This window comes from Conger conger, chromosome 7 (assembly GCF_963514075.1).
Source record: "Conger conger chromosome 7, fConCon1.1, whole genome shotgun sequence".
Classification (NCBI taxonomy): domain Eukaryota; kingdom Metazoa; phylum Chordata; class Actinopteri; order Anguilliformes; family Congridae; genus Conger; species Conger conger.
In genome coordinates, this window is record NC_083766.1 from 19,795,190 (window position 1) to 19,811,032 (window position 15,843).

The following is a 15,843-nucleotide window of genomic DNA, read 5'->3' on the forward strand; positions in this document are numbered from 1 at the left end:
TTGTGACATTTTATGAATAAATATGATTTGTAAGGTTATTTATTGCCGCAATAGTCACATTTGCATGAATGGACACTACATTGGGGTCAAATACATTTTGCTATTCAGTACACACTTGATTTAACACACATACAGGACAGCCTATAGTCTAGTGGCTAAGGTGTTTGACTGGGACCCAGACGGTTGGTGGTTCAAAACCCAGTGTAGCCACAATATAAGATCAGAGCAACTGTTGGACCCTTGAGCAAGGCCCTTAACCCCACATTGCACCCTGCTTAGTCTAATCACCTGGAAGTTGCTGTGGACAAGAGTAATCTAAATAACCAATGTAATACTTGCAGATGCTCTTGGTAGCAGATACCTTATATCAGTGGAAGCCATAAATGTTAAGGCTGATAAGGCTAGTAAATCAGCATATTTTGATAAACAAAACGATGACAAATGAGGTCAATTCCCCAAAACCTTTATTGAAGAACCAGCAGTCATTTGGGCGATTATTCTTCCTTGGCAAAAAAAAGAAAAACTAAAAAACGTTGGAGGAGCTGCGCGTGCCGGTTGCCGTGGCGAATAGGCGGGAAAGCCAGCGTTCCCGAGCCGAGCAGGGAGCGACGAGGCGACTCGGTGGAGTTTAAACACTGCGTGTAAACAAATAGACGGGCGAAAGACGGACGGACGCTGGACGTGCGGGAAAAGCCGATTTACAGAAGAGACAGTCTGGGGGACGAACGGGAAGGGATCTTTTCTGTTTCGGTAAAAAGCTTCAGCTCGTGTATTCTCTTGAAAACGAAGAAGAGGGGGAGGGGGTCTCGCAATTCCACAATACCCCCCGCCCCCCCCTTCGCGCTTTCACCCTTCTGTTTTTTTTTTCACCGCTTCTTTGGTTGAGCAGCTGTTCGGGGCGGGGTGACGGGACGCGCTGAATTCATCCCTCCGTACTGGTACTTTGCTTTCTTCTCAGACGGCTTCAGGATCTGCAAAAGGAGCGGTAAAGACCTGTCACTTTTCAGAGAGGCATTAGTGGCTCTCCTCTGAACAATATTTTAAACATTATTAATTCATGTTAATTTCATACTCAGTCTGGAATATATCCCAGCCTCTCCCTAATATCAGATCTGTAACTACCTCACACACCAGAGTAAACATTTATAGCTTTTTATATGGCTACATAATAGGAATTCAGCAGTTTTCTGTTTGTTTTTGATAACATAGCTACGACTCCCTTCACAGGAAAAATGCCACCGTGTCCATTTGTAATACATACAAATGCTATCTTGATTTTAAAAAGTGATTATTCTATCAACAGCTTTCTTTTTAGTAACTACAATATGCAGAGATAAACGTGTTATGTCTTTGCTTTTCAGCAATGAACTAATCAGGTGAGTTAGCCACGTATATCAAACGCCCTGGTGTCCATGTTGTCAGTACCTTTAATACCAGGTTTTCCAGGAAGTGGTTGGGAAGAAAATACATGGTTATAAAGAATTGACAAAATTGAAGAATTTTTTTTATTTTGATTTCAGCTGGTCTGGAATTTACCTGGAAGGAGCACATCAGGGTCTCGTCCACACTCATCATCCCACCGGCGTTGTCAAACTCGTCGCAGTAGTTCGGCGCTGAGAACAGAGTAACCAGCTGCCGCTTAGCAAAGAACTCGTAGCCGTCCTCCACCACCTGCGGGTAGAGCAGTGTCAGCGTGTAGCCTACATGCCTGCAGCATCTTATCTCATAAAAATATTAATTCAACGTGTGTAGATGCAGTGCAGTTGTTGTTTGGTCAACCATCATTAAATCGGGACCTCAAATCCAAATAAAGCGCCGGTTTTCTTTTCTCCCAGGTAATTAGCTGAACAATTGGTTTCACGGTGACCGTTGGTGGTTCGAGCGTACCTGGTGCGCTCTGCAGACCAGGTCGAGGTCGTGGCGGTTGAGGAACTTGCTGACCACGTCAGCTCCGAAGGTGAAGGACACTCCGCGGTCGTTCTCTCCCCAGCCCAGGACGTCCTTATCGGGGTCCGACCAGAGCAGGTCGCACAACAGCCCTGGGAGAACCACACACCCGATATTTACACACCATGACCACATTTCATTTTTAAATGGTAAAGGGACGTTTATATAGCGATTTTATCCAAACGGCTTTACAACTGATGCCTCTCATTCACCCCCCCACACACACACAACAACAACGGCATTTAATGTTTGTTTTAATAGGGACAATGCATAGCATAGCATCATAATGCTAGAACATGTTCTGCATAGGGATTGTAGCTATTGCTAGTTTCCAACTCCCGTCCCTAGTTAGGCTTTTTATGAAAAGGAAGTCGAGAAAAGAATAAGACACAAAATGTTAAACAGATAAATGCATTCCAAGATATTCATGTGCAGTAATTATCAGGGACTTATTTCAAGTCATTAATGTCCTTCGTGGAAGTATTTATTTGGTACACTAGTTTGAGCTGATCACAAACCTACTGAACCGGCCAATGTATGAGGCTACAGTGTGGGTTAAGCCATTAGCCACAAAGGGTCTCTTTTTACACCAAACATGAGAGAATGAGGCCTCTGTTGTCATTTTCCTTACACACTATTTTCAGCCTTTACTTAAATATGGGTTAGTTATTTTTGTAATTGTATTTATTATTTCCACATATACTTTGGCAAAACAAGTGTATTACTGTCAAGCAAACAAACTGAACTGAGCAGAAAGAGGCAGGCAAAAAGAGAGCATTAACAACACTGTTGTACTGCATTCTGGTGTTTTTTTTTAAAATATAACAGAGAGAGTGGAGCAAAATCATAGTGTACACCAAATGTTGCCCTTGACAACACACAAGCTAAACAACAAAACACTATGGGAAGCACCATGGCAACAGTCTGGAGTCATATTTCAGCTTTTCACTAGTAATTTCTGCCCCCTGCTGGCCGTTATTGACAGTTACATGGAGATAGGTGGTGTAAAAGATATACAGGTATGCCTCGATTTACAAATGTTCTATTTACGAATTTTCACATTAATGAACACAACATTTTAGGGACATTTTTTCGTTTAATGAATGGAATGTTCACTTTAACGAAATTTAACATGGAGAAAAACGTTTTTGCTCGGAAAAGTCGGCAGACAATGCTGCTTGAAACGTTTTTACTGGAATGAAACGTTTTCACTTTACCATCTACAGTAGCCTAATTTGCATTAGCACATTTACCAGTTTAAACTCAAATCGACGGCGAAGCTACGGGATTTGCTCAATTTAACAGTTAGTCTACTCCAGCCAAAAAGCGAAAGTCACCTCAGTATGAAAATGGAGATTACATTTAAGCATGGAAGAGAGGTAAGACTTCATTTACAAACCGAACATTAAATCTGCTCATGCATTGATCAACTAGTTCAGTAGGCAGATGTTTCAATTTGTACTTTTCAGTTGTTGCCTGCGGGCAGTTAGTGTACAGATGTGGGCACAGGTGTGTGTGGGCCTACCCGTATCCGGGACATCAGTGGGCCTCATAATGCGCCGGATCTGCTCCATGGACTGAAGATCAGGCGAAAGACCTGCCAGCAGAGAAAGACTGGTGAGAGACACTTCCTCCCAGCTAATCAGTGAGTAGAGAAGCTGATTCAAGATGTCTAAATCATACTACTGCTTTTTCGATCATAAGTAATATACAATCAATTATAGTGAGCCCTTACCTTCAAATTAAAGGTAAATTTGAAAGTTTTTTCCATATAAAGAAATACCATATTTGAGACATATTCCCCACTGGCATTTCTCTACCATTGAGACCATCTGCGTTAATTTCATTTCTATACATTACAATTTTTTAGTTAGTGGAGGGACCGCCATACTCCACCCTGTACGGTGGTACGCATGGAAGCAACAGAAACCTATACAAGAAATGAGAGTTGCAGAGATGTATAGTTTATGTGATACATACTTCTGGCAGTAATGCAGGAGAGTTTGAGTAGCATAAACACATGAGCACAGTTGTCTTTGTCTGCAGTACTTTTACAACAATGGATGAAAGTACGAGTAGGAAAGTGATTGAGAAAAAGAAACCAATGCAGAAAACCATGCTGCTGTGTTTTGAGCATGTCTTGATATCAGGGAACTATGGGAATTGTAGTGTAGAATAGACCCGTTATGACCCCTAGTCAGTATGGTTGGCCACCAAATGCAGGAAGGAAATCGTAGACTGGCACTTTAATATCAGCACTAATTTACTACATACATTTGGAAGATGTATATAATACAATATACAGATGGATGATAGATAACCCGGGGGACACCACGGCCCAGGCAGACAGACAGCAGACAGACAGCAGACAGACAGCAGTCTACCTCCATGGCAGCAGAAGATCTTCTCGTCCACGATGGCAGCGATGGGCAGGCAGTTGAAGCAGTCGGTGAAGGTCTTCCACAGCTTGATGTTGAACCGCCGCTTGCCTGTACGACAGAACAGTCTGGCCGCGTTAACCGACTGGACTCAAACACGCAAGAGGAAGGGCGTGTCTGTTGCCCATTGGAGAGAAACTAAGGGCATTAAGATGAATATACAATAAATATATTATGTACACTGCCACATCTTCCAGCACTAGCCAAATTTCCCCTCAGCCTCTGCAACTACACACACCTCTTTCATATACTGTCACTCACTCACACACACACACCTACATAATTACACACTCAGACAGAAATGGACACACACCCACAAACGCACATGCATGCACACGCATAATACACACATTCAAAATTAAATCACTCTAAGACGTAGAATGTCAGGGCTCAATTTCAAAAGGAGATTAAAATCTTAATTCCAATTCAGGAAAAGCTGGTTAGAAATTAAATGAGACTGAACACGTTCAGATGAAAAGTATCTCTTTCAAATTAATACCACTGACCTATCATTACAGGTACAAACAATGGCATAAACTTGATACAGGTATTTTTACAGGACTTAGGAAGTATTTTTACAGACATTAGGAAGAGAGAGTGTGCGGAATAACTTACCAGGAGATAGAGGCAGAAACACTGGGGGTTTTAAAGACCAGGATTGATGCAGTGCTACGATTTAACTTTTAGGTAAACTAAGCAGTTGGTAGACTTTCGTGGTAGGAAAAGGCAAATTGCTGGGCTGAATGGCCTGTTCTCATCATTATTTTTTGTTATATTCTTACATGAAAACTGTGCATGTCTAACCCCTCACACAAGCCGTAGATGCGGCTGCAGTTTGCGTGTGTACAGCCATAACAGTGTGCGTATGTGTGTGTGGCCATAAGTGTGCGTGTGTGTGTGTGTGTGTGTGTGTACACATGTAGGCGCTCTCACACTCGTCGTAGAAGCCGTAGATGCGGTTGATGGAGGCGCACTCGTGGTTCCCGCGCAGCAGGAAGAAGTTCTCGGGGTATTTGATCTTGTAGGCCAGCAGCAAGCAGATGGTCTCCAGGCTCTGCTTGCCCCGGTCCACGTAGTCCCCCAGGAACAGGTAGTTACTCTCGGGGGGGAACCCCCCGTACTCAAAGAGCCGCAGCAGGTCTGTGTACTGCCCGTGGATGTCCCCTGGGTAGGGAGGGAGGGAGGGAGAGGAGAAACGAAGGAGAGAAGACGAGAAGAACAACAACATAAATTCACAAGAGGGAAAATGTCTTCTGAACAATGCAGCTCCCAATGCGACCTAGTTGTCCCATATTGTACAACTTCCCAGTTTTTTTATTTTAGGTCCTAATATCCATAAGAATAAAAATATTCTCTATCCAGTTTTACATGTCCATTCTCCAGCGCCTCTCATATGCTTTACCAAGAACAGGCAGTTTTAGTGACTGTCTTTAAGGCTCATTGATGTCATTGCTATCTGATAGGCTGGCTAGCTCCAACAAGCTGAACGCCGTCTGTGCAGAGCGCTTGGATGTGTTCCAGCTACAAGGTGAGCAGTGTGCTGAATCAAGCAAGTGCATCGATGTGGTCATAACTTTGCCGAAGTCCAAGCAGTTTGTTTCAATGCATTTTCTTCATGAAGATTGAGTGAATGTTCACAGTGTCTTTATAGCAATATTAACTCCTTTATAACCCACATAGCAAGTGAAATAAAATTTTTCACAAAACTTTACAGAAAAATAAAAGTGATGTACAAATAGAAGAGGGAGGGGCGTACTCACCACAGATTTTGAGTGGCGCCTCCAGCTCCAATAGAATGGGCTGGCTGAGGAAGATCTCTCTGGACTTGACACAGAGCCCCCTCACCTCCGACTCCGTCATCTGAACAATCTTCCCGGGGCGACATCCCCGCACTGGGGGGGCAGAGAGAGGAGAGTGAGAACATGGACACCCCAAACTGCTGCGATCCCAACCGAAAGATGACTGCTGCTTGTTGTTAAGTCAAGTTCAAACCACTAAACAGTCCCGAGACTGGATTTATGTGAATTATGCGAAACCTTTTTAATGAACCAGTTCTCAGTCTAACAGTACAGACTGACAATCATGATTCCAGATTGGACAAGGCACAACATCCCTTATTGGACGTTGCTCATGTCACATGGTTGGGGAGACTGAGAAAGCCTGTACATTTATTCCCTTATTTGTATGCAATCCGCCCCAATCTAAACAGACGGGACACTCCATACCGATATCAGCACTGTTTATATCAGGGGTCAGGGCAGTTTGGGTATTTTTGGAGAGAAGAGGGCATCCTAACATTCCCTACTCCTTCTCCTACTCCTACTACCGTTACCGCTTCTGAGCATCCTGTAGGAGATTCCTGCATCAATCCTGGCAGACAGAGGCCAGAGTTCTACCAATTTCAGCATTGTATTCTGGCTGGAATACAAATCTTCCGATTGCCTCAGTCAGTGATTGACAAGGTGGTGCCGCCCATTAAGTTTATCAAAGCCCAACAAACAAACACACACTCTAATGCACAGGTTTCAAACTCCAGTCCTGGAGGGCCACAGTGTCTGCAGGTTTAACTCCAGTCCTGGAGGACTACAGTGTCCAATGAGATTTTAATTTCATACGCCTGCTCTAGCGTCTCTAGACGCCTCCACATCCTGTCTAGTTCTCCAATTGATGCCCCGTCTGTCTTTCCGGAAAGATCCAGGACTGACACTGTCCAGCTACAACGATTAATCAGGCTGCCGTTCGGAACCTAGACTAGGTTTCACATTTCGTCAAGCTCTCAGTTCCACATCTGCTTTGACTGAAGTTTTCCTGGAAGAGTAGAAGAAGAACTGAGCATTATCGGTGGCATGGGAACGGTTGACTGGCAGCTCGACAGGCTGGTTCAATTGCATTCCAGCCACACCCACAACAGCCTCCCGCGGACGACAGTGACACACAGACGCAGGAAACCGTGAGAATCACATGGGAAGGAATGTCACTCGCAGGGTTTCCTCTTCCTGCGTTTATCCATCATTGTTTTAGGTTGTCACAGCGTGCGATCGTCACACCCTAGTGTCCCTGAAGTATACTCCAGTGGACTTTAGCACACTGACTACTTTAGTACAAAGTTCATAATGATCAGCCTACGTCCAAGGTACTATTTTTTCCACATGGATTTCTAGATCTTGTGAATTTCCTCTGTTGTGTGTGTGTGTGTGTGTGTGTGTGTGTCTGTCCGTCCGTGTGTCTATGTATCTGTGGGGGGTGGGGGCACTGGTCTGTGTGAGTGTTACCATATATGGTCATAGTTTGGAGGATCCTTGGTTACAGGAGGTCCCCCCCCCCCCCCAAAGCACAACACATCCGACCCCCCAACCCCCCCAAACTCACCACAGAGCCCGGGGAGCACCCCCCCAAAAGCATCTTCTCCAGATCATAACCAGAGAGACACAGCTGGGAGAGGTCCATCTCAGGGGCTGCAGTGAAATTTGTCCTGTGCTTAAATCTGCTTATGCAGACCTCAGCAACATGTCCCTTTGGGAAAGTTTCTTCCGATGAGCTGTTACTCTGTACTTTATAAGTCCTTATTGGGTTCATATGGGTCATTGGATAGTCTAGATTGTTCGGTACAAAATGGTCAGTTTACTTGGGAAAAATATAGCATATTAACGCAGAGGAAAAAACACAATTTCTCTTGCAGTTGTTGTCTTGAAATTGAACGGTAGACTTGTGTAACTGTGCGTGTGCTGGATATATTCACTGGAGGGACATAGGCTGCATCAGAGCAGCAGAGATACAGACAGGCGTTTCGACACAGAGCCGTCACACTGTCGGCCCGGGAGGGTATGGGGTATGGGGTGGATATCTCAGAAACTCGTATGACTGTGTAACAGTGTGAGCAAGGTGACAGAAAGCATAGCTGGCATTGATGCAAAGAATACCCCTCCATTGCCACCTCAACCCCCCCTACCCCCCCTGGACTGGACTGGCAATGGGAAATAATGAAGGGGGGGATGACGACTATGGTCACTGGTGCCTTTGAGTGCGATCAGAGTTCCACGCTGTGGTCCAAACCCCCCTACAGAGCAGTGTAGTGATGAGACAAGCACACAAACACGGTAAAAGCATGCACAGACACACCAAGAGCACACACACATAAACACGCTAAGAGCACACACAGAGACACGCTAAGAGCACACAGAGACATGCTAAGAGCACACAGAGACACACCAAGAGCACACACACACAAACACGCTAAGAGCACACACAGATACGCTAAGAGCACACAGAGACATGCTAAGAGCACACACAGAGACATGCTAAGAGCACACACAGAGACATGCTAAGAGCACACACAGAGACATGCTAAGAGCACACACAGAGACACGCTAAGAGCACACACAGACACGCTAAGAGCACACACAGAGACACGCTAAGAGCACACACAGACACGCTAAGAGCACACACAGACACGCTAAGAGCACACACAACAGGACCCTTGTGTGCTACAGCATTCTCTCTCACACCTGGCTTGTATCTTGTGACGTTTATGCTCATATTTTATCTTATACTGCAGAATATTCAACCATTTTCAGTGCTGCAGTAGCCCAGGTCCCATGAGAGTGGGACGAATATGGAAATGGGGGGAGGGGTGGAGGAGAATACACTTGGCAGTGAATACTGGAGGTTTAATGTACTGGGGCATTGAGCCATATGTTAGCAAATTTAGCTCACACAGACAGTACTGGACTTGCAGTAAGTGATATTTCACTAGTGCATTAGCACAAAGGGGAGGGACAGAATACTTTCAGCCACAATCACAGCTGGTGTGAGGTTCCAAACCCAGTCACATCTAAAGCTGGTGATGTGATGTGAGTTTCCAAACCCACTATGGGGGAATGTCGGTACCTGTCGGTTTTCCTCAGTCCTCACTATCCTGTAGCACTACTGCACCATTGACCCACCGTGGCTCGCCATCCTGTTAAAACGCGATGCCGTGAAAGAACTGAAAAGACCCCAGGAACCATGGTGGTTCTGCAAGGAGGCCAGATGAGAAACTAAGCCCCCAAGCCCGGATCATGTGAAGCCTAGGCCCCCGATACTGTAATCTGGCCCCGGAGGTCAGCAGTCCTGGCGTCCTTCTCTGCCTGACGACGGCATTGATTAATCAATTAACTGACTGCCCAGAGATTACACTCACCTGGTGTCTCAGGTCTAAATCAGTCCTGAGTAGAGGGGAGGAGTGAAAACTAGTGTGGCATTACATTACATTACATTACATTATTGGCATTTGGCAGACGCTCTTATCCAGAGCGACGTACAACAAAGTGCATACCCATAACCAGGGATAAGTTCGCTGAAAGACCCTAGAGGTAAGTACAATTTCAACTGCTACCTGTACAACAAAGATAAGGACAAGGGCCAATTTTTTTTTTTTTTTTTTTTTTTTTTTTTTTGAACAAACAAACAGAGCAAAAGTCACCAAAGTTAACTATCCAAACACTGCTTACCTAGCCAACTAAAATACTGATACACAAGTCACAGAGACAACAATTAAGGTTCACAGGGAGGTAGGGAGGGATGGGGAGAGGTGCTGTTTGAAGAGGTGTGTCTTCAGCTTGCGCTTGAAGGTGGGGAGGGATTCTATAGTTCTGACCTCAACGGGGAGTTCGTTCCACCACCGTGGAGCCAGAACAGACAGTAGTCGTGAGCGTGAGGTGGAGGTTCTGAGAGGGGGAGGTGCCAAGCGGCCTGTGGAGGCTGAACGAAGAGGTCTGGCAGGGGTGTAGGGTCTGATGATTTTTTGCAGATAAGCTGGGGAAGACCCTTTAACTGCTTGGAAGGCTAGCACCAATGTTTTGAATTTGATGCGAGCCATGACAGGCAGCCAGTGGAGGGAAGTAAGCAGGGGGGTGACGTGTGAGTATTTGGGAAGGTTGAAGACCAGACGAGCTGCTGCATTCTGGATGAGTTGGAGGGGTCTGATGGCAGACGCTGGGAGGCCAGCCAAGAGGGAATTGCAGTAGTCCAGGCGGGACAGAACCATCGCTTGGACCAGGAGCTGGGTCGAGTGGGGGGTGAGAAAGGGGCGGATTCTCCGTATGTTGTATAGGAAGAACCTGCAAGACCGGGTCACCGCCGCAATGTTCTCGGAAAGGGACAGTCTGCTGTCCATCACCACGCCGAGGTTCCTTGCACTGGGTGACGGCGTGAGTGTGGTATCCCCGAGGGAAATGGAGAGATCCAGATGGGGAGAGGCATTAGCAGGGATGAATATCATTTCAGTTTTACCTGAGTTGAGCTTTAGATGGTGGTTGTCCATCCAGCTCTGGATGTCCCTCAGGCAAGCGGAGATACGGGCTGAAACCTGCGTATCAGACGGCGGGAACGAGACGAAGAGTTGAGTATCGTCCGCATAGCAGTGGTAGGATAGCCCATGTGCAGTGATCACAGGGCCAAGGGAGCGAGTGTAGAGAGAAAAAAGAAGCGGGCCAAGGACTGAGCCCTGGGGAACTCCTGTGGCGAGGGGCCGAGGTGTCGATACCGAACCAGCCCAGGCAACCTGGAAGGAGCGACCAGAGAGGTAGGACTCAATCCAGTCCAGGGCTGTGCCACAGATGCCCGTTGCTGACAGGGCAGACAGGAGGATGGAGTGATCCACAGTGTCGAAGGCAGCAGAGAGATCTAGAAGAATGAGGACAGAGGAGAGGGAGGCTGCTCGTGCGGCATGAAGTGACTCACTGACGGAGAGGAGCGCAGTCTCTGTCGAGTGGCCCGATCTGAAGCCAGACTGATGGGGGTCTAGCAGGTTGTTGTTAGAAAAGAAGGAAGAAAGTTGAGTAGAAGCGGCTCGTTCTATAGTTTTAGAAAGGAAAGGAAGAAGAGATACCGGGCGGTAGTTCTGGATGATGGAGGGATCCAGGGTAGGCTTTTTTAGCAGCGGAGTGATGTGGGCCCTCTTGGAGGATGCCGGAAAACAGCCGGAAGACAGGGAGGAGTTGACAAGGGAGGTGACAAATGGGAGAATGTCAGGTGTGATAGTTTGGAGAAGAGAAGAGGGGATAGGGTCAAGGGCACAGGTTGTAGGGCGGTGGCAGAGCAGGAGTTGAGAAACATTAGAGTCTGTAAGGGGGGAGAAAGTGGAAAAGGAAGGGATGGGCCTAGAGGGGGGGAAGGGCACAGTGAGGGGGGCGGCGGTTGTAAAGGATCTGCGGATGACTGCGACCTTCTCATCGAAGAAATCAGCAAAGTCATCAGCAGCGAAGGAGGACTGAGGAGGAGGAGGCGGTGCGTTGAGGAGAGAGGAGAAAATGGAGAAAAGTTTCCGGGGGTTAGAAGCAGAGTTCTGAATTTGCGTTTGATAGTATTTTGCTTTGGCGGCAGTGACATCGGAAGAGAATGCCGCCAGGAGAGACTGGTAAGTCATGAGGTCGGAAGCGTCTCTGGATTTCCCCCACTTCCTCTCCGCTGCGCGGAGGCTGGCCCTGGAGGTACGGAGGGTGTCAGATATCCAAGGACTGGGAGGGGATGTGCGAGGTGGCTTTGAGACAGGGGGACAGAGAGAGTCAAAGGCGGAGGAGAGAGATGAAAGGAGGGTGGCAGATGCAGAGTCAGCGGGGAGTTTGGAGAAGGATTCGAGAGGGGGGAGTGAGGCGGTGACGGTGCTGGCAAAGGAAGAGGGTGAGAGGGAGCGGAGGTTACGGCGGGCTGAGGAAGTGTGGGAGGGAGGAGGGAGAGGAGGATGGGGAGGAAGAGGGAGGGAGAATGAGATGAAGTGGTGATCAGATGTATGCAGAGGGGTAACCGTGAATTTGGAGCATGAGCAGTTCCTTACAAAGACAAGGTCTAGGACATTGCCCGCCTTGTGGGTTGGAGGAGAGTGTTGCAGGGAGAGGCCGAAGGAGTGGATTAGCGGTAGGATTAAGTACGTATGCACTTCTGATCATGATGTAGGGCAAACCCTTGGTGTTTGCTGGTTTAAAAGTGCAGCCTGTAGCTTAGTGGCTAAGGTGCTTGACTTGGACCTGGAAGGTTGGTGGTTCAAGCCCTGGTGTAGTCACGATAACATCCGTGCAGCTGTTGGGCCCTTGATCAAGGCCCTTAACCCCGCATTGGTCCAGGGGGGATTGGCCCTCACTTAGTCAAAACAACTGGATTAAAGTGTCAGCTAAATAACTGTAATGTGATGTAAAGTCACTGACTGGCTGAAGAGTGTGCATCCCTTGTTTCCAAAGCACAAATTGGCTGCTGATTAGAAGGAAACCACAAAAACTAGCACAGCTCTCCAGGACTGCAGTCCCCCTGACCCTAGTCTTGAGTCACACACCTCAACACTGCGCTGTTACAGATGGGGGCCTGTATCAGAGCAGACTCACTGAGTTAGCTGGATAACTTTGCAGAAGAAAAATGCGGAACAGCACTTTTTACTTCAGCCCACGTACAGCGTTCTACTCTGGGTGCAGTCACAATAAAAACAATAATTTGTTATTTAGCTGATGCTTTTTATCCAAGGTGACTTAGTTGGTTAAACTAAGTAGGGGACAATCCCCCTGGAGAAATGTGGGGTTAAAAGCCTTGCTCAAGGGCCCAACAGCTGTGCGGATCTTATCATGGCGACACTGGGTCTTGAACCACTAATCGTAGCACCTTAGCTATTAGGCTACAGGTTGACCCACAGTTATCCAGCTAAGTCAGTAACACTTCCCCATGATACATGCCCCAGGTGGGAGAAGGACGTCATTTCCATCCACTCACTTGTGTGTACTTGGTTCAGGCAGTAAGAGCAGTCGTCTGGCAGTCGGAGGGTTGCCGGTTCGATCCCCCGCCCAGGCTGTGTTGAAGTGTCCCTGAGCAAGACACCTAACCCCCAAATGCTCCTGACGAGCTGGTCGGGGCCTTGCATGGCAGCCGATCGCCGTCGGTGTGTGAGTGTGTGTATGAATGGGTGAATGGAGAAGCATCAATTGTACAGCTCTTTGGATAAAGGCGCTATATAAATGCCTGCCATTTACCATTTACCCTATACCGCCTTCATCCAAAGCGACATACAATTGATACTTCTCATTCACCCATTCATATACACACACACACACACACACACATATACATTCATATACACACACACACAGCAATTGGCTGCCATGCAACAGACCAACAAGCTCGTCAGGAGCAATTGGGGGTTAGGTGTCTTGCTCAGGGACACTTCAACACAGCCTGGGCAGGATTGAACCAGCAACCCTCCGACTGCCAGACGACTGCTCTTACCGCCTGAGCCAATGTCGCCCCATACAAACACACCTGTATGTGAGCATGTCAGTGACTGTAAAGACACTGTAACTAGCAGACACAGCTGTGACCATTGACATTTGCATGCAAAGCAGAGAGACTTGGCAGAGCTGCAGGAAACCCCAGCAGACAGAGAAGAGCAGCCACAGACCAAACACTACCAGTGCACAGCCAAGCAATCACTTTCATTTTCCACATCCAGATTTCCCCTCTGGGATAATACCACACAGACAGAAACTACTTTGTATGCCGATGTCATCAACTTTTGCATGGAAACCAGAAAGAGGCTCCAGAAATTATGGACTATGTTGGTACTACGATGCAGAAGAAGCATCTTACTGCCAAAGTACAGGTGGTATACTTTTCGTTCTCATATTTAGGCCTATATTTCCAGGGTCTCTGACAGTATAGCTAGAAGGCATCCCCAATCATCATCGCCGTTTTTCCTATTAGGATGCAGGGAGATAGAGGCACAGGGGGTCTGCCACACTTGCCAAGTTGCCACACCTCAATGAACACAGACTGAGCACTTCCTGAATATTGATAACACGGCACAAGGAAGCTTAATCACAAATTGCTCTCATCAGAAGAAGAATGAAAACAAACATCTGTTTCTCCATCTAGGCTTTAGAGTACAACATGAACTGCCGATCCTCTGCGGATCCTTGGTCACCATTTTGCCTGGAGGAGGCGAGTTCGGCATTGCTGCAGCAATGATGACGAACATCCCTTAATTTTCCTGTAACTAGTCAAGCAAGACGCTTGTCCAGACAAAGCTAGTCATTACTGCTGTCCATTCAGACTCTCTTTTGCTGCCTCAAATGGAGCCAATTTGTGCATCATTGTAGCATGAGAACAGCTGTGCCTGTTTTGAGAATTCATATTTGGCCGCCTTTGATTTTGACGTCAGAATAGGGACTGGCTCAGAGTTGGACATTGAGGGGTTTCCCCCTCTTTCTTCACAGAATCGTGACAATAAAATGTGCCCTATTGATCGATTTGACATAATGCTCAATTAGCACTAGTTAAATTTAATCTGTTTAACGAGTTAATCTATATCATTTCACCTGTAGCGAGCACTAGAGTTGATACAGGTCCACTGCAAAATGTGCAATGATAAAGTGAAATAGGCCATCCCCTTCAATATATATATTTATTAATATATATATATATTTATTTATTATTTATGTTTTGCTTTAAGTGCCAAGGTTTAAATGCATTTCCCATTATTTATGAGATTATTAAGATCGAAAAGAATGGTGTGCAATAAAAAACCAAAGCAATCAAAATACACCCATTCGTATACAGACTGCATACTAATGCTGTGTAGCCTATATTTTATGCGGCTAGCCAATGCTAGGGAAGAGAATCATTTATGGAGGGGGAAAAACTTACCATCCTGTATTTAGCATTAAACTAGAAACACCAATCGGTTGCTTTTCAATTTCTGAACGTCACCCACCAAAGCAAACTCACGAAATTGTTCTGCAGTTCATGCCAAATATGCATGGCGTAGCCTCGAACTTAGCCTATTCAATTAACCGACTGGTCCAGTTGAGAACTATGAGCAAGCTATAGACGTGCGACACGGATCTAGCAATATTGTTGTAAATTTTAACACGACAGTGGTCATAAAGTAGCCTAAGTTAACTAACAAAAAGGTGCGAATATAACCAATCAGCGTAGCTAACTCGCTATCTTTTGCTTGTTGTGACAGGACGTGGCAAGGTAAGTTAATTAGATAATTACATGAATGCAGTAAGTTTGTTCATTTTATCGTTGGATATTTTGTCACTAGACCTAATGAATGGAGGACAGTTCTCCCTGGAGAAATGGGCGTGAGCGCATTGATGACGGGCCAGTGAAGTGAAGTATCACATCACTCAAACTCCGGGCTTTTCTCTCGCCAAAGCGGGCCTCCGTATGACGCGGGTAGCCCGCAAAGTCCCGCATTGTCGTTCATTGTCGCATATTAAGCGAAAACATCGTCGTTATTTGTGTACGACGGCGAAGCATAATTATAGCCAGGGGGGGGAAAAACCCAAAGAAGCACACTCACCTTCCAGTAGCCTGGAGATAAGCGAGTCTACGTCCAACTCCCCTTCCGCCATTTTTGTAGTGTGGCTGGATAGCGTCAGAGCCTAGAGTGCCTCACGACAGGAGTGTGTATTTCCTCCACGCTGACTAAGCGCAC

The 15,843-nt window shown here is 46.5% G+C and overlaps 2 protein-coding genes across 2 annotated transcripts; both read right to left on the minus strand.

Annotated features, from left to right (window-relative positions):
• Window positions 1–447: 447 nt before the first annotated feature.
• On the minus strand, window positions 448–15,843 carry LOC133133749 (serine/threonine-protein phosphatase PP1-beta catalytic subunit-like). Its single transcript, XM_061249929.1, has 8 exons — window positions 15,709–15,843; window positions 6,146–6,277; window positions 5,319–5,549; window positions 4,332–4,436; window positions 3,473–3,544; window positions 1,888–2,039; window positions 1,537–1,671; window positions 448–971 (listed from the first exon to the last, which is right to left on the minus strand). Exons 1-8 carry the CDS (start codon window positions 15,758–15,760, stop codon window positions 867–869), a joined length of 984 nt encoding a protein of 327 aa, XP_061105913.1. The 5' UTR covers window positions 15,761–15,843; the 3' UTR covers window positions 448–866.
• Window positions 9,958–11,040, minus strand: LOC133132178 (uncharacterized; the record flags this gene model as incomplete). The annotated part of the gene is made up of 2 exons (XM_061247427.1): window positions 9,958–10,731; window positions 10,927–11,040. Coding segments are annotated over 2 exons (888 nt in total), but the record flags the coding sequence as incomplete, so codon positions are not given.